The sequence below is a fragment of the Phalacrocorax aristotelis genome, chromosome 5, assembly GCF_949628215.1.
Source record: "Phalacrocorax aristotelis chromosome 5, bGulAri2.1, whole genome shotgun sequence".
Taxonomy (NCBI): domain Eukaryota; kingdom Metazoa; phylum Chordata; class Aves; order Suliformes; family Phalacrocoracidae; genus Phalacrocorax; species Phalacrocorax aristotelis.
The window spans coordinates 25,620,464-25,640,369 of record NC_134280.1 but is presented as its reverse complement, the minus strand read 5'-3'; the positions used below and the strand labels follow the sequence as shown (position 1 = coordinate 25,640,369).

General features: G+C 40.6%; 1 protein-coding gene across 6 annotated transcripts in view; it reads right to left on the bottom strand.

Moving 5' to 3' along the window:
- The window catches only part of MTX2 (metaxin 2), a 35,492-nt gene extending 18,556 nt beyond the window's left edge, over positions 1-16,936 (bottom strand). For 2 of the 6 annotated variants that reach the window (XM_075093545.1, XM_075093550.1), the window contains exons 1-3: positions 16,787-16,936; positions 2,909-2,956; positions 1,887-1,933 (exon numbers count right to left, since the gene is read on the bottom strand). In XM_075093545.1, coding sequence (XP_074949646.1) covers positions 1,887-1,933; positions 2,909-2,956; positions 16,787-16,826 — 135 coding nt within the window. In that variant the 5' untranslated portion in view covers positions 16,827-16,936. Of the gene's footprint in view, positions 1-1,886; positions 1,934-2,908; positions 2,957-5,352; positions 5,868-16,786 lie in introns of those variants that run through there. The other 4 variants (XM_075093546.1, XM_075093547.1, XM_075093548.1 and 1 more) reach the window with 4 other exon arrangements.
- Positions 16,937-19,906: the final 2,970 nt, after the last annotated feature.

The following is a 19,906-nucleotide window of genomic DNA, read 5'->3' as shown; positions in this document are numbered from 1 at the left end:
AAGCCATGAACAAGCTATGTCTGCTCCAGTGATATTCACGTGCCCCAAATCAGTAACAGGGGGAAAAGGAATGGCAATAATGGGGAAAAAAAATCCCAGGTACCAGCTCCTATTTCTCCTCCTATCCCCCATTCCCATTTCTTCCACAGGAAGAGACACACACACCCCAGCAAAAAAGATACACAGTAATAAGATAAACAGGCTCTCATCAGAATAAAAAGTATATTCTAAGACAGAGGAACTCAGCAATTTCCTTATGCAAAACACACCATTATATTTAAAGCTTTCTGATCACTAAGCTAGTAATGCATAACTACAAATCCTAGTATCATTTCAAAATGGATCAAAGACACCAAGGATAGCTATCCTTTCGCAGTCACAACCTTGTTACACAGATTCTTCAAAATAGATATGATTCCCCAATACAAAATTGTTCTATAAAGTTTAAGATCAGATATCCACCAGAGCCATATTTATAGTCATGGCTACTATCAGCTGTCCAGCTAGGGAATATTGAAGAAAAACAAGCATTTTTAATATATTATAGTTAATTTATCATCTAAGTGACATGTGTAGGATAACAATGGACTAGAAACAGTAACGCAAAATGATGCATTAGAAAAGGAAATTTTAGGGTTATGTTGTTTCTTTTCTTTGTGTTTTAAATACAAGCCACACCTATATGTATTGTAGAATGGAAAGAAAATTCATGTGAACCACAGAAAATACAGTTGCTGGAGTAAAAAGGAGCACCAAAATCAAGTGAGCAAAAAAGCCACTTATTTGCATTACTGTGAGGCACACTATAAAACACACTGCCCAAATAAACAAACACTGCCTTATTTTATTCGGTGTATCAAAGATGACTAATCTCTCCAGCAAAGGATAAAGGTACCTTCTTGCTGTGATAGCCATGATAGAATTTACTCTTTGAGGTATTTCTTAGATCACCAGACTGGGGGGAAGATAGAGATCCTAGAAGTAGATACCATGATCAAATGATCCTAATCTTTTTACCGGTAACGTCAGTTACAGCCTCCAAGTCTCCCACTTCAGCTAAATGAGATGTGACCTTTTTGGATAGCCCCCAAAGACTGCTTGCTGTAGCTGCACTGAGCTAGACCACACACAAAAAGCAAGGAGCAGGGCAACCTTGTAACTCCCTACTACACAAAGCAGCAGCAAAGTTGCTCTGAAGAACAGGAACCTTGTAGACATCCTGCTCACCACTTCTGACAGCCAGGCCCTCTCTACTAACGGTGAAAACATCCCCCTGAGATTTGGGGTTACTGAACCTAACAGGTTAATGGAGTTGACGTGGACTTCACAGCCACAGAGGTGCTTTTAAGTCAATTAGAGATGCAAGTTTGTCAATTATATGGACTATTTCTAAAAACCACATTGGATCTCAACTCTGTATACACAATGAAATTGAGAAAGCCTATCAGAGACATATAGGGATTTGATGCCCACAGCGTGAAGCAAATATGCCTCAAGTTTGGGGCAGTATAAGATTTGAGAATTAAATAACCAGCAAGCATCATGCAAGATGTTACAAGACAAACTAGCGTACCAAATGACAAAAGATGGGAACCACGCACAGTTCCCACAGTAGGTAGACAAGCAGATACTGTACAAACACAGACCAATATGAACACGAGTACAAGCAGTGGCACTCTATACAAGACTCAAAATCCTCAAATCTTTTAGGCTCTGGCACTTCAATGACAATGTAAAGCACATCAAATATAGGAAATAAGTCACTGATTTTGACAGAAATAATTCTTAAATTACTAGTTTAGCTAAATGCAGTTACTTCAGCTAGATAATCATTCAAAAAATAAAATGGAATTAACATCTTTAGTTTAAAAAAGATGACATTTTACCTGAACAGCAAGGGAAGATGCATTATCAGAAAGCAAAATCTGATCCTCTGTTGAAAGAAAAAAACAGAAAACACAATTACAAAAAATAGTGCCCATTTAGCTACTGACCTGCAACTGTAAGCCATTCTGGGTTGCATTTCTTACACATAAAACAAGGAGCATGTACATAATTATTATGCAGCTGGACTAGAAAACCTGTGATATGAATAGTAAAAAAAAAGAAAAGAGAAAAAAAGAATACCAGGAATATTTCTCCTGCAAATGCAATTGCATTTACCATACATTACCATCAATGTACAATAAAAAATGCTCACAACCAAAAACCAAATGCTTGAGTTTTATGCCAATTACTCTTCTTCTAATCAAAGTTAAATAAAACCGCATCTTCATAACTCCTCTGGCTAAAAAGTAAAAGCATTCAGAAACCTATAAAAGCCGCTTGCAGTTAATATTGCACACTGTGTCTAGGTCTGTCACACAAAAGAAAGATGACAAGTTCACTGCAATAAAAATTCCATGCTTAGAAGACTAGGGCTGCTACCTATTAGTCTTCATTACTTTGCAGTCTTCTGACAACTGTAGCAGGCTGCTGAGCCCCAAATGGGGGCCATAATGTGATCTGATGATATATGAAGAGCTGCTAAAGGGAGCCTGAACCATCCTAGCCTATACATTTTAACAGTTCCTTTTTACTGAGAGCCCACTTTACCACAAGACTTCAAAAATCTGCTGCCTCAGCTATTGGTGCAGTAAATCTGCCAACTGTGCCTGCAACCACATCATTTTACACTGCCTACAGCAGCCAATATAATAAGTCAATAATAAACCAAGGACCTTATAGGCCATGAATAGCTGGTTTATATTGGCAGATGCAAGCGTAGCTAAAACCTCTGACCAGACAAACAACACAAAGGACTCTTTTAACAGTTTCTGTGCTTCCTTCCAGTTAATTATCTTAGCGCATATTTAATGTGTTTTCTAAAAATAAAGTAATTATTAATTGCAAAAACCAGTCTACCCACCCTTCAGTTGCTGATACAATGCAGCATTTTCAGGCCAAGGCTCTGCAGCTGTGGAAAGAAGAGGAATTAATTAAGCAAGCCAAACAACAACGTGCTTGCAGATGCTAACTGAACACGGACATTACTAGAGCAGAAACTCAAACTGCAAAAATGCTGATGCAAGATTTAACCTGCCCTAAAAACGTCCCACTGTCACCCTGTACACTCCTGTACTTGTCTCCTGACCACAAAAGATCAGAAGATCTGCTCTGTGACAACACAGAGCAGAAAACATAAGTCCCAAAATTTAATGTTGCAAGAAAAGCTAAAATTCAAGCTACGTCACAGAATGGCCTTGTAATTCTCAGGCAGCTAAAGCAGCTATTTTCCCGCCACCATAAAGACAGCCTTGTGCACACTCCCATCACAATTCTGGCCACTCTCAAGAGCAACTATTTATTAAAGTACTAAACAAAGAATTCTGGAAAGAACAGAACAAGACACGGAGGAGGGAAGCACAAACCTCCAAACCAAGTGTGAAGAATGCTTTGGGGAAATGGAAAAGCTTTCTGCCTTTTAAAGTTGCTTCCACACTGGTCCTATAAAATACCCACAAAGCCAGGTGCTCGGGCATGTCAGAAACCTAGCCACCAGGATGACTGGGACTACCTATTGCTTTAAATGATGTACTGGTCAACCCCAAAATGGGAATGTCAATATGCATTTAAAAAACTGCATCATCAGTTGTTCAAAAGAGTTGAACAGTTGTTTTGAAAAAAAAAAAAAAAAGGCAAGGAAATAAAAGGCAATCACATCTTTCAGTTGAGAATCACTGCATTTAATCAATCATACACCACTTGAATTTATGGGAAGGGAAAAATAATAATCAGTACTGATTTACTGTTAATGGTAGCATTAAGATAACAGGTCATCGTGTTATTTTGTCTCCATTACATTTCTTGTTAATGTCTGATTGAAAATCTGTTTTTAAATACCAGTTCAAACCTTGCCTTACACACAAACTAGCTATTTGTAAACAAAACTATTGCTCTAATCACATCTTTTTTTATTAAAGCAATAATGTCTATAACTATGTGTGTTTCAAACAGAAATATGCCACTGGCTTCAGTAAGGTCATTCTCTGTGTCTTTGCCCTCAAATTTAAAGTATGCACAATTTTCTAACATTCTTTTTGGATACTCATGAATTATTAATTTTTATGAAAGTCACATAGAACTGTAAAGCTTGTAACACTGTACAGTTTTGCAAAGGTCACTGCCTCTAATATTAAGGCACAGAGCCTATTGAAGCTATACTAGTATGGGCATGAGAAAGCAACTAATCACATTTAAGTGTCATGAAAAAATGTTTTATGTTTTATTGTAGCAGTTATTGGTTTTACACTCCTCCATTAAAGTTTTGCCCTGGAGTAAAAATTCTTGAGGTGGAAGTACATTTACTTCTTTAAATAAAAAGATACTAAGATAGTGTCTGTGATACTATAGCCTTAACTGTTTAAAATAATTTATCTAACATGCATTTCTTCAGGTCCACTGAAGTCTTGCAAGAGCAAATGGAATGAGGAAATTAAAAATGTTATTACTACACTTCAGCAAATTTATCAGTGCTGGACTCTGAGATAGTTACAGAAGTAACTAAGTCACGAAGGTACCCTGATCTCATAAACACACCAGACAACCAGGGAAAACATCCTTTTTACATGCCCAAAAGTACAGAGAACTTCAAATTGCATGGGCCCATTTCTACTGAAAATTTTTGCCTGACCCTCTTCAGACTGAAATGTCAGATTTGTGTCTAATTCTCAGATTCTGGCCCAAACTGGAAGTGGCCTATTTTTAAACAAGCACATGGCTGAAATATTTCAGGCCCACAAAAATCAAATGAACTTCTCATTTTCCAACAAAAGAGCTACATATATTTCAGTATATTCAAACACTAATTCAGTCTGATCTTGGCAGTAAGCTACATGCAGCCATGGAGATATAGATATATATATACACGTAACAGCTTCTTGGCACGCAGAATCCAAAACTACACCACTGCTAAGGCATGCCATATCCATGCCATAAACTAAAACACAAGTAGAATATATTTTGTAACTTGTTTGCCCTTATCAGCTTAAATTTTGTTTCTACATTCTACTGATCACATACAGATTTTCATGAACCATATCTGCTGACCCTAATTTCGTTAGTCATGATATGAAGTCTTTATCCTGTAGTCTTAGTACACAGGAGCACACGCCCAACTTGAGGGAAGGAAAGGACAAGGGTAGTTTAAAAACATTGCATTCACTCCTTCACAGTTTAGTTGTGTACTAATATATGCCTTTTGACAAGTAAATGAAACAAGGACAAATAACCATATGAAAATCTCAGTCTTTGTTATCAGTACACCTTAAACTCCAAACTTCAGCAGTTCTAAGAAAAATTAATTAATAATACCTCCTGCACTTGGCACCTGACGGTCTCCAGAGGTTGGTCACAATTCTGACTGTGTTTGGACAAGGTGGACACGTGGTCACGAGCCTTGAACCAAGGCCTTCCGTTCTTTGTACGTAGACCAGGTAGAAATCGATTTTGCTATCACTGTACAGAGTGGATTCTAAAACAATCAACTCCACATTAAGATTCATGTATTATTACTCATATCCTAGAAAAAAAGTATTCTGCAGCATGCATTCAGAATTGCATGCAGCAGATAGCGTTCAATAATACCAGAGGTACATACACAAAGACTGTGCAATCCTCTTGAAATCAAGGAATTAAACACCCAACTCACCATCTGTCCCATATCTTCCAATTTCTACTCACCATCTTTCTTCCAAGATGTTTAGAATATTAAGTATTTTTTAATGATGGAGCAAGAAGTTTAAATACACACTGCTGCATGAGATATCCACATTCATAAGGTGCAAGCTAAATTCAAATATCAGCTCCCAAGCTGCCTTCAATTAGTTGTAAGGTGAAAACATGCAGCCAAGGGAGACCAGAACCCTACGGGGGGAAAAGAGGAGGAAAAACTGCTGAAGGGATGCCACATGCCTCCACATGAGGAGAAAGTGTGTAACATCTTTAATATACGGCAATGACTCTTGCCTTATGAATGTAGGTGAAGACATAATTTGTAGAATAATAGGTACTAATATTACATGCTGCTTCAGTTCTGTCATATTTCCAATCCATCAAGTTGATTAATGCTATAATAACTCCTCACAAACTTATCATTTGTGCACTAATGAAGTCAAATCCAGTTTATCCTTCGGCAACTATAATCTTCTGGTCTGTAGATGTTCATTTCCCTGCTAACCACGGCTACTGTGGCGCCAGGTATATAAAGGAAAAATTAACAAATGTAATGTCAATTCAGTTTCAGAAGCTTTCAACACAGAATCACATTTATGTGTTAGATCCTACACAACAGACATTTTTATCATTAGCTGCTCACAGGATGAAATAACTGCCTGGAAGTATGCCTTACAGGAATAACTTCTCTACATATCTTACAAATAAGGAACTATTTGCTTCTTCCTTCTGCCTCCATAATCAGAGGAATTACTATTGTGTGGTTTTCAATGGGTCTGTCTCTCAGGCTTGCAGTCTTTAGTAAAAGTTGTTTTCCCACCCTGAAACTTTTCCCATGCTTAACAAATTCAAATATTTAGTCTTTCATGTGGATTGTCTGCTATTTGTTCAGGACAAGCAAACATCATACTGTCGTCTTTCCCTACTTCTCCTCTACTACACTGCTTGTTTTAATGACAGTTACAGGAAACTACCATGTGCAGGATCAGTCCTCCCTGTTAAATTTGCCTGAAATGAGCTTTGAGTTCAAAAGTTACTGGGAAGTGAGAATTAAAGGGAGATGGACACAGAAAGCATTACTGCATAAGCCTTGTTATCCTAGGAGCCAAGAATTTGGCAGATGCAGCATCACAACAACTGCAGAAGAAAATGGCAATTAGATCACCTACATAAAATCTTCTTTGGTTTTGTGGATAACTAAAAATGCATGAATATTTCTCTAAGCCTAACACGTTTGCTAGTCAAAGTGGTTTACTTATTAACAGTTTAGCATAGAAAATGCAGATTTCAAAGTGTTAACAGGGTTCTTAGGTGTCACATTAGACTTTTGTTTTGGAAGAAAATTCTGTGAACTGGTGTGTTGTATGTTCCCAGTGGAGGTTTAACTACTCAGGTTTGTAACTAACTATTAAAACAGATTCCTAGACTCCTCACCTGCCATATCAGAGAATGACTTAGAAAATACATTTCTGTTCTTACAAAAAAACTTCCGAAATACAGAATGAGTCATGACACTCACAACAAATTCTTTGCCACTAAAAATGTACTGCATTAGGTGCATTTTTCAGCTTTTGTGGCAAAAGGTTTTACATGGGCAACATTATGGCCAGAGACAGATATTCAGATAGCATTTTGATTTCAACTTTTCCAGCCGTTTCAGACTGTCATTTCAATAAGACTTTATCCACCCAAATACTTTTGGGACAGCAAGAGAGAAGAATGCACATATGCTGTAAGAAGAGATACTTAAGAGCACTGGATGCCACTATCAGCAGGGGATCAGCAGCTCACCTGAGGCCTACACACGTCTCAGCTCCAACTAACGCTCTCAAAACAAGACATACTATACTTCCACAGAGGTGAATTTTAATTCAAAGAATGAGAGGCTGCAATAGAATTCCCCCAGTGAAGTCTGTGCAAGAGGAAGGGCCACATTCACAAGATGCTCTGCAGTGCCTCAGCCCCACTAATTCCTTGTTCAGGCTGTTCAGAGTCTCTTTATGAGTATACAAAACTTGGTTTCAACTCCTGCACTCTGAATTACTGGGAAACTACTCAACCTGTGTCAGTGCTGCCTGGATAGGTGGGGGAAACAGACATTTTCATCCACCTTTTCCAAGCAGCTTCATGATGATGAAAGAGATGTAATTAAATAAATGGTTTACAGTTATGCCTTTAATCCTGTTACTTAAAATAAGAAGACTCTGACTGTGAAAATGAGAAGACATGAAATACTTTGCATGTTAAATTGTGAAATATGCTAAACAACAATCTAGCCATTTCAGTGACCTAGTGTGAATAGACAGCTTCAAGCAGCAGGGTATGCAGTGTGGTTTGCCCTGCTCATCTGCCACTCATTTAGCACACTTGTCAAGCTACAGCATTCTTGAATATCAGCCACAGACAAACGTCAGAGACCTCTGGATCCAGGCATCAAGATGTTCCCTCCTGCACAGGAAATGAAGTTGTCAACAGGTTAAAAGTTTTTGTAGGTAAACACTCAATTTGAAATGAGGCTGTTCCCAGCTCTTAACAATACCACAGAATTTCAGTGGGACAAGAACATTTCTCAAAGGCAATGCAGATATAGAAATATTTTTCTGTTATAAAACTAGCCTATGCCTAATAAGAATCAAGGCTAAAGAATTAACACCAAATGTTACTATCCTGTTGATTATTTCTCAGGTACTGAAACTGTATAGTGAGAGGTAAATCAAAACAACCTTCACCCCAAATCTCCTATAAACTAAGATTTACTGAATTCTCAGTACACCAGTAATTTATCCTTTGGTATCTTCTTTCTGCTTCTGTACATGAAGTACTCAGTCAATTAACAATCTCTTCCATGCAGCTCATTGTGTGATTTTGTGTAGGTGGGGCCAGGACCTGGCCCAGGAACATCTTCTCACACAGAGCAATTTCCTGAAATATTAAGAAGTTGTTTATAGATCATACAGAAATAAAGACTATTCTTTCTCTATAGTCACCGTATTTGCACATATCAGCTTCCCTTCTGTTATCTTCTTCTTACACACTTTGATATTAAACTTGCATAAAAAAAACCCTAAAACATCTGTATTTACCAGTTTGGTTCAGATGGCATTAAAGGCCTGTTAAAACAACCAAGAGGCAAGGTATCCTCTATTAAAAACAAACAAAAAAAAAGTTGGCATTAATTCGAATCACTGTATTGCAATATTACAGCTGGAGAGATTAACTTACACATTATTTCCACATAGTTTCCTTCAGCCTCTCTCTAGGTACAAATTTGATTAAATTATAATGAGATACCTCAAAAGTGTTTTCTCACAAGAGTAAACACTAAAAAGAAATTTAGTCTTACACCTGGGCAACATCCACATCCAACAACATTACTTACAAGTCTCCAAACATTATGCCACAAACATCATAACGATCAGCAGGAAAACAGTTACCCTTTCTGGTTTCCCAAGACTGGTGCTATGGGGGGACCTGCTCCTAACTATGTTCTAGTTAGTCTAGTAACTCAAAGAAAACCACAGGGAAAGCTATCCCACAGACTCCAGGAGTAAAGCGGGTTATTAGCTGCTTGATGTTAAGATGCATCAAAAAGAAGCAGATGATCATTCTCATTTCATAATATAAATCAGTCATATTTTCAAGTAGCAATACATTGTTTAAAAAGAAAATACCAGGAATTGATGTGTTTCCAAATCATTATCACCCTCCACTTATTTACTGAAGTATTTTGATTAATACAGTGAAGGTGCAGCCACTTTGGAACCAAAGCAGTTAAAAATATACATATCGTACATTATCGGTGATCAATAAAGGAAGTAGGAAAAACTTGTGAATTAGCTGCCTTAAGACCCACCAGTTCAACCCACCCACACTGAGTATAGATCAATTTCATGTAATTGGCCTGATCCTGTAAACTAACAAGGGCCAGGAAAAAATGAAAGCATCAGCAACTCCCTGACTCTGCTGACAAAAGACCAAAAAGTGTTTCATAGTGCCTTGGCAAATGAAAACAGACTTTCACACAAGTTAAACAGTAAGCATTAAATCATGTAACAAATAATTACATCATTTGCTTAAATCCATCCCAGGCCGCCTTTGTAGAGATATTACAATTCAGATAAATCATGACTGTTCAGTAATTATTGATCAAGCAGACTGTCAACGTAAAGACTCAACCTCAGCAGCAGTTCTCAAACTTGAGTTTCCTGTGGCTGCACCACTAAGAGTCAGCATGTGACATGACTGCAGCAGCCATTTAGCATGACACAATCTGCTTCTTCACCCTCCAAGAAAGCTATTAATTGCGTGTATTTAAGCATTAGTCCAATTCTGTTACTGTCTTTGAGTTGACTTTCCAGAGCATACACATCTGCAGTTCAATCCTCCAGGGCATTCAGCGCTCTCACTGCTAGAGGAGGCCACAGGAGGGAGGTTGCTCAGCATCCCCACACTTGCAGAATCACGCCTCCCATCAGAAGAGGAGGCCAAAAAACCTCAACAAAATCAAATCCATAAATAAAAGTTGTTCCTAAATCAACATCTGGATTTCTTCAGAAAAAAAATCAGAGTGTGCGCCAAGTTAAATGATCTCAAAAGATTTATTTATAAAACCATGACAAGCTGGAGCTATTTTACTTATTCCTGATATTCAGCATAAATGCTCTATCTCAAAGAAGCTCCATAATTCTTAATTATAGCTTTTTATAGATCTCTAAACCTTGTGCTACTTAAGTCCCTTGCCCCTCTTTGGCCCTCAGTCAAGAAGTAAAACTTCAAGCACAGGAGCTGTGAGAGTAGGACAGTGGAGGTATGATACTCACGAATGCCTTAAATGCCCTACTGGACCGCAACATTTCTTAGCCATGTTATCTACATTAGTATACTTTAAATCAGTCCTTTGAAAGCTCTCTTAGATCGAGATCCCCTCTTCTCTGTGGTAGTCTGAACTCCTCCTCCCCTAAGGATGCTTGGCAGGCAGTCTGAACACCACTTCTGCAAAGTGCCCCAAGGAGCTCCCTTCTTTCTCATCCATAGCACCCCTACTCTGATCCACAACAGAGATGCTACACATCTGTCTCACCAGACAGGACCTCAGTATCCCATACCTCCTCCAAAAGCTGCTCTGCACACACACGATCCCTGCTTACCCAACCCTGGCCTCTCTGGCCTTTCATTAAGGCTCCCCTTCATTCTCTCTTCCCTGTCTTGCCCACAGCCCTGAGCGCAGCAGTACCAGGAGATACAAAGAGATGACAACAGAGACTCTCTGTGACGGTCTTGCAAAGGGGCAAGAACAGCCAAGATCTCTAGGCAGGAGAGCTCTGCATGGTAGAAATGCAAACAGTTAGCACTGGTGCAGTCAGTCAGCCAAGCACTGCCACTAGCAAGGGGGAAGATGTTGCTTTAGAGCTCACAGTCTTTAAGTCAGCCCATAACAGACAATGGTATTTGCAATAGCACCTCTCAGGCTCTTCCTGACCTCTGGGAAATACTGCAGACTCCTTACTTCAGAATCTGAAAACATTTATCCTGTTCTCTTAATCGTATCCTCACAGCCTCCCTCATTTCTTTTCCAAGGCTTTCAGCGAACACACTCCAATGCATCCAGAGTTTCTCCAACATGGCATTCAAATTAAAAAAAAAAAAAAAACCACTCAAATGCAGATGGACTTTGAAAGTTCTTGCTAGGGATGCAAGCATTATATTGTCTTCAATTTCATCACACAACAGCTAGAAGGCAGAACTGCTAAAAATTCCCATCTCTCAGCATTTTTACTTTCCAATTCAACATTCACATTCCAGTTTTTTGAATGGGCTTTTTCTCCCCAAATGAGACTGGTATCAATTTTTCCTACATTCTTTGCAGCACCATTGTAATTTTTTCCTTTGATGTTTCCAATCCTTCCTACACATTTCATAGGTTTTAGTACTGCATGTAACTTCTTCTAGTTAGTTTTAAAACATCGATGTTCACATGACATCTATGTCATCTTCTTAATAACTGAACACCAGAATTTAAAAATAATAACAGTTTCAGAACCTGGTGTGGACTTCCTCTTTGTCCTCCCCATGGCTTGCACACAGATCCAGCTTCTCACTCACTTTAGAAAGAGACGGCTGAGAATGCCCAGCAATGCAGCAACATGCGACACCTGTTCAACCAGAGCAAAGAAGGACAGCAACCAAGCTCTTTCACTCATTCTTGTTTTGAAAAGGAAGCAGCTCATAGGGTCCAACCCTACAGCAAGAGAGCAGGTTATTGCCTAGGGACAGCCAGAGAACAGAGCACCCAAGGACCAGAGAGAAAAAAAAAAGTGAGAAAGAGAAGAAAAATCCGGTTTCTCTCCAAAGCTGTTCTTCTAGGACCTCTTGTGAGCTGAACAGTTAGGCTCCTAAACATCATTCATACCCAAACCTTTCTACAACTGATGAAAGATCTCTTGCAAATCAAACCGGACCATAATACGTTTTACTTCTCTTTTACTAATTTTGTTACCGTTACTTCTAGAGCAATCTTATTTCTGGCATGAGAAAAGAATATACTACTTCAGCAGAAAACATGTAACAATAAAATGCTGATTAGAGAAAGACTGCTTAGACTTAATGGAGCCAGAAACAACTATGGAAGCATACTCTATTATAAATTGTAATTCCATTGCTTCTTAAAAACAAGAAATAACAATAACTCAAAATGAAATATGTACTGTACTATAATAATTGTGAATGAAGGTCATTTTTTCCCCAACTTAAAAAAAAGATTAGATGGGCAATCCACTCAAAGGATTGGTTCAAATCAAGTCATAAAACTTATGTGTCTGAGCACAAATTGTCAAGACCAGCGTAAGATGCTTGCTTACTGAAACTAAACAAGAGTTAAAGGGATTCCTATTAGTTTGATTACAAAAAAAAAAAAAAAACCCACACGTAAAAACACTGTAAGATAAAATCATACAGCCTGACAGATTTGGTGTTTTCAAATCCCCTCTTTTTGACTACGAGCACCTCTGCAGCAGGCTTAAACAATCTGTGCCGCAGACAATCTATTATTAGCAAGAATAACTGTTTTTTTCACCTTACAAATGCAGGAAATGTTAACAGTTACCTATGCATATTTTGATGCACAAAATGCACATTCAGTTCAAATTTTATGTCTTTATGTGCAGGAACAATTTAGGTGGTCAGGTTTCATTCCCTATGTATTTGTCCTCAGCCAAATTGCAGCTTGTCTCAATACATAAAACATACACGTCAGAGATTTATTTTTGCTCTGGCATGTCACATTGGAGGCAGACCCACTAAGAATGTAAAATATCTAAAGGCAGAAGGGCATCTGTTTTTCAAACTGCATTCATTTTCCTTAGTATTAAAACTAGCCTAAGACCCTTGGACATAACTCAACAGCAATAAACAGAAGTAATCATCCAGAGATCAAAGGACAAACAAGAATATTATTTTCTCTCTTTTGATCACTGATCTAAAACTAATGTTTTAGGGAAAAAACAAGTAAAGCTTATCGAGTAATTTAGTGATCAATTAAACATCTTTCAGCAATCTTTTATAGATTATTTGTGCAGTCAGCTTCTCAAAACTACTAGAGTTAGAAAGATTGATGTTCTGGACCACCTGAAAGCTGGCACTCTAATCCTTCTTACAGTGTAAACACTCATTTCCTATCCCGTTAATATGTGATTGATGCTGAGCTACTCTAAACAAATTCCCTACCATACTATCCAATTAATATTTTCTACAATTCGGAAATAGATGATTTAAAATGTGACATAACATACTTGCAATTCATGAAGCTATGGAAATTTTTGTTTATTATTTCCTGAAATACAGCATCAACCTCTTTACATTTCTGAACAAGTGAACACTTGAATGGCACTAAAGCAAGTGTTTTTAGTGATTTAGTCATCATTTTGTATTTAATCATTAATGCATTAGAGCAGCGGGCTATGCTCAGCATGTTGCACAGAGAGAGTGCTGAATTACTGCAGCAGTGCAAGTGGGCTGAGCAACTGGTGGTCAGAGAACAGCTGAAGTTGGAAGGCACTTCTGGACATCCAAGGTCAGTTGCCACAGGCCGCCCATGGCCATATCCAGTTCAGTGCTGAGCATCTCCACAGATGGAGACTCCTCAACTGCCCTGAGCAACCTGCTCCAATGTAAACTATCCTCACATTAAAAAAAGTCTTACTTATGTCTAGATGGTATTTTCTATGTTTCAGCTTGTGCCAAGACAGTGAATAGGCACATCAGAAGTGAATGCATAAGGTGCAGGAAAGGTGAAGATGGGTAGTACTTAAGAAAAAAAAAAAACACGCTAATACATACACAAGCAAGTTAGTGTGTAAAAGAAAGTTATGATCCTCTTCTCTACTAAAAACCCTCCCCTCAGCTTTGAAAACATTTCTAGAAAACAAACTATGCTGGGATGATTGTCTTTGAACACCTGCATGCCAAGTCCCACGCTTTATAGCTGACACGTGTTAGAGCAGCAGTAGCTCATAGCGATCACCATGACAAAGCGACCATCTTCATGAACAGGACCCTCAATGACAAGCCAATCAAATTTTGTTTTCATGGACATGGAAAAAATTCTCAATCACTCTTATATTTCCATACACACATAACAGACGGGCAGTATTCACAACAGCTGATATGGGGATAAGACACTATTAAGACAAGCGTCATTGTTAAGTGGTATTTTTTCCTTGCAGATACACCATTTTTCTTCCTCACAAATTTTCTTATAGTTGCAGGAAATTTATATCTTCTTGGTACCAGAATGAAATATTCTCTGTGTCGGTGCAATGTCTCAGGAAATCTAGAAGTGTGATGGGTATTGGCCAAGTTCCCGGACAACTTTCCTTTTCCCCCTAGAAAAAACTTCCATATGAACAAATTGAGTGGTTTTGCCACTATTTACTTTCAGTCTGGGACTGGTACATAATACAGACAAGCTAAGAAGGCCATGACCCATTGGCAAAGGTATTTTTTGTTTTCAAAGCAGATAACTGCTTTTGACACTGATTAGCTTTTGGGAAAGCAAAGGCAACATCATAATTTTGTTTTAAAGAATGATTCAGTGTCAGGTCTGCAACAAGGATTTGTACTGTACCTTGAGTCACAGTAAGTAGCTGCATATCCAGCAGAAGTACAAGATTAATAACGTAAGCACCAACCATTTCTGCTCTGCAAACAGAGGAGCACTGCCAATATCTTCCTATTAGATACCTACATACTACTTTACCTATAAAAAGACAACATGCATCCCTTAACCTGTGACTGAGGGGTAAAAGATGAGGTGCTACTGTTTTAAGCCTATTAAATTATAGGAGGGTCCAAAAGTACTTGAGCAGCTCTGATGAACTCGAAGCGCTACCTTAATAGTACAGTTGTTACCACGAGAGTCTGAGACTAGTATAAGCAGCATGCAACTACCCCAAAGGTGGGGGAGGAATCTCTCCAGGAACAGAGGAAGAACACTTCAGCAAGGAAGGAAACAGCCATTTATTGCAGAACTTTGTCTTCTTGTTTCCAGTTTCTCAAACGTGTGTTTCCTAACACTATACTTAATTTGGATCTGCCATTGCTGTATTCCACAATAATCTGCTTACTTAGCAGGAAGTTGTTGCAAAAAAAACCCAGCACTTTCAACAAGAAAGCAATGAGATGCCTACATACAGTATAGTTTTGAGTTTGTATTTGTAATTCCAGAAGAAAGTAAATATCAGCAAGTTGTCATTCTAGAATATTCATAAAAGTCACAGCACAGAGAAACACAGGAAAATCAACACCTCCTCACATATGTCATTATCCTTGTATTTCACATTGCAAATAAAACATACTAAAGAGATCATAAAGGCTAGTAAATGGCACAAAGCAATGCTGATAGTGACCATATTCTCCACATCCTGAGGATCCAGGGTTCTGGCCCTTAGAACCTAAGCATGGCTTGTGCTAACATCTATGAATTAATGAATGCCATCCCAAGAGCCCAGCACAACTTTCAAGCTTGTCTGTGGCTACCTCTGCATACCCAGATCCAAGATCCACCACCTTCACTCTACCTACCAGTCAGGGGAAAGCCTGCTCTGGAAACTGTATTTTTTCACAGTAGATAATCCAACTCGGACTCCCAGGTTGGGGCCTCTACCGAGTGGCAGAAGACCCAGCTCCTGGGACAGAACACCAGCTTCCTCCTCAACAGGTCAGCAGCAATTAAAATGTTGTTTCGTTGCAGTATTTATTGCTTGTGAGCTTGTGTAACAGCAAGAAATCAGGATCAGAGAATAACAAGTAAACAGAAACTACCAATGCACTGATTTTCAGCGTGCAACATACTAAGCGTATTTTCAACTTCCTAGCCAGGAATTACCCAAGCTGCATATTTTCTTTTTCCTTGAGAACAAATTCGTATCATTTGTTGCTAAATAACTCCACAGTGACATGCACTTCTGTTTTATGACAAGGCTCACATCCAGTTTATGTGGCCCGGCTGCAGCAGATCACAAGAGCACTAACAGGCAGCAAAGGTACCGTTACATTTCTCAGCTTCACGAAAGCAACACAGGAAACACGGCACGTGCCGTGGGGAGCAGGAGAGGATGGCACCGCACCGAGCTCTCCCACGGAGCAGGACCCAATGCCAGCTGCTGGAATTATGAATACGATGCAGTTTTATGGACTGCTGAAGAAAAGTAAATCATTTTAGGGACATTACTAAATCAAAGTAAAGAGCACAGCTCGGGGTTGGGGACCCCGAAAAGGAGGGCGCCTGGTGAGCCTGCGGGCCGTGCCCTGTGGGGAGCTGCGCGGGGTGACCCGCCCTCCTCCCGCAGCGCCAGGCAGGCGACAAGAGGGGACAGGCGCCCAGGGCCGGGCCCTGTACAGCGCCCCGCCCTCCCCACAGCGCCCCGGTCTCGGCTGGAGGGGTCACCCAGGGGGCCGAGGCACCGCGGGCTCGGCTCCGCGCCCCAGCCCCCGGCCGCGACGCGCAGAGCGGCACCTGATACCACAGCGGGGCCCGGCCCGGCCCGCGGCGCCCCTCCCGCCCGCCCTCGCCCCTCACCGGCCAGCTGAGTCACGAAGGCCTCCGCCACCAGCGACATGACGCGGCGGGCGGGCGGGCGGCGGCGGCAGGCCGAGGGCACGCACAGGAACTGGGCGCCGCGCCCCGCCGCCGGGGCAGCAACTGCATCCGGGGCCCGCCCCGCCCCCGGCGGCCCGTGACCCGCCGCTCCCACGTGCCGGAGCCGCAGCGTAGCCGCACTAGTCTTGCGTCACGGGTGGGGGAGGGAGACCCCAGAGCCGCCCACAGATAAAGCGGCGTTCGGGAGTCGGTCTCCTCAGTCGCTCCGGTTTGGGGACAAACCCCTTTGAAGCCACGTCCCGCGGAAGCGGTACCGGGGTGGGGGGAAGGGGGGGAGGTACGACGGCATAGCTGGTCGGGGTGCAGTAATTCCCTCGCCTTGGCAATAAAACCGCGAGGTGAGCAAAACCAAAACTCCAGTCTGCCAAACGGTAGCAAGAAACACCGGCCAGTGCCGTGATAGATGAGACTATCGTAACTCTGGGCTCGCAGGGGGTTCTGGGGGGCCGTCAGGCGCAGCCCCGGTAAAGCCCGCGCTCGGGGCAGACCCCACACCCATCAGCAGTACGGACACGGCCGGCCCCCGGGGTCTCGCAGGCGCTATAGCTTTATACTAGTAGAAAAATTAAGTAGGTATATACAGAAAGGATAGTTGTAGACATTTTGTAGCTCTTTCTTGGTGGTATATGTGCAACTTAGGCTGCGGTCCTGCCGAGAGGAGTCAGGGGCAAGGCTGCGCTGGACCAGTAGAGAAACATTAGGGAAAAAAAAAAAAACAACAAAACCCACAGCTTGAAGAATGCTGTGGCTCAGACAAAGGCCCCAGTCGTGGGGCATTTTTAATGGTGATGGCAAGTCAGCCTAATGTTCCCCACATGACATGTAGAGGCAATATTCTTAAGGAGCTGAAATATGCACGTTCAGATTATTTTACATTTCTTTTTGATTAAAGAATCCCAACAGCTGGTTTTTTGGAGTTGGGGAGCGGGGACAGGACAGACAGAATGGGTGTTTTTAAATTCAGTGTAGAAAGAGCTGTTGGGAATGCTGTAATGAGCTTTAGGGTCTCCCAAGAAAGGTGACTCAAGCCATCTTCAGTTCCTCTGACACTCATCTGTGTGGAGCTCCAATACATGTGAGCTCCAATACATTAATCCCATTAGTTCTCTGAAGATAAACTACTAAATATCGTTTAGAGCCTGAAAGCAGAAAAAAAGGTGACTCTCAAACTGCCTGAAAGTGCCACACTAATTGCAAGTTGGAATTCTTCCCCGATATGAACAAAAATGTTAGTTCTGGCTATGTAGCTTTGGAATATATTGCTCCCCTGGGCTGGTCCAGAACAATATACCAGTTTAACCATTAATTTTTTTACCTTTAAAACACATATGGTGGAGGAGAGGCAAGGTGGGCATAAAATGATCTGAATCTGACAGGAGGCTGTTCTGAGAATCTTCAGTGCTTTCTTTATGCACCATACTGAACATCTTTTCAACATCCTGATATCAAAATGCTTCCTGAAGTATCTTGGGGACAATAAGGTATAACTAAAGGAACTCAGTAAAGGGTACAGCTGCCTTTTCTTCATCCACGTTAAGATTCCAGAAGACAAACTCTGCAGGAAAGGAAAGATACACACCTTTCCTTTAAACAATCATTAATTTCTTAGTCTCAATTCTAAAACACAAAAATTACCCAAAGTTTGGGAAAATGCCATAAAATTAAATTATGCATCCAATATGTAGATTGCAGAGAAGGTAGTGCGTATGTGAAAGACTTTCTACAGTGCTGCTTAATTCTCATTTCTCTAGTCACACTTTAGTAAGAATTAAGAATATCTCATTTTATCAAATAGACTTATTCTACTGTGAAGGACAGACAACATGATATTTCAGTCTTGTAAGATCTTAATTCTTGTAAGGACTAGAAGTTATGGAACAAATATAGAAATGTATTAATGTTTGCGAAGTATGTGAACGTCCTCTGGTGACACCTACTATTGAGTCGCTAAGCAGCATTACTAAATACATTCTTCACATGGTAGTGGAAACATGCTATTAGAGCAGTAGCAAAAGCAGAAGAGCCAGTAAATGTATTGGAACAATGGACTGAGGACTGAAAACAGTGATGTGCTAGACCACTGATTATTTTAAAATGCTAATGAAAGCAACATTTTTAGTTTCAGTTCTAAGTTGAATAGCACCAAAAGTACAGAAACACTGAGAAGTCTTGAGAAGTGAAATGGCTTTTTATTAGATTACCACAGTCTAAATTAAGCTGGTGTGCCCTATTTGAGTCTTTCATCACCAACAGTACTTCGAAGGCTAAAAACACAAGACATGGTGCAAAAGTTGCTCTGATAAGGCTGAGCATCAAGGAGGTATGAGCTAGGCCGAATCCACATGGTAGTACCAATTAAAGAGGAAGGTTGCTCTGTAGACCTCAGTTTGATACAAAGAGCTCGTCTCCAGAAATGGAGATGTATTATGCAAACTAAGTCAGGGAAAAGAAATCAGGCAGTAATCCAGGAAGTATCAACAAATACATACCAACAGAAATCTGTTGACAAATCCAAACAATTAGCCAAAACAGGAGGAAAACTGAGTGGAGCTGAGCCCATGCCTCTGACATGTGGCAGGACACAGATGCTCAGGCTCCCTTCTCTGGGACAGGCGATCAGGGCAGTGATTTTTGTTTCTGCACTCCCAGCCCTCCTCCCTGCTCCCACTGAAAGGACTGGTTTAGCAGAGCATCTTGTAGGAAGTCCTCCAGGGAGATCTGCAGCAATGATAGATAGTAGCAATGAAACTGATTCCATCACCACCTTCACCTTTATTCAATATACCTCTCTCCTCCCCTGGCTTTTTGAGGAAAAGCATCCCTCTTGTGAGCCTGGCTTCCTGCAGGGCCTGCATGCAAATCGTTTCTTCAGCTGGCCACACCATTAACAGATGTCTTTCTGGTAATTCTTGCTCCACACCATGGAAAGTTCCCCAGCTTTCACAGATTTTTTTAAAGGCATAACAGCAGATCCCAAGGTGCTAGTCCCTCTGATTTCAGTGCAGAGGGAAGGATGCACTCTCAGATAGGATTTCAAGG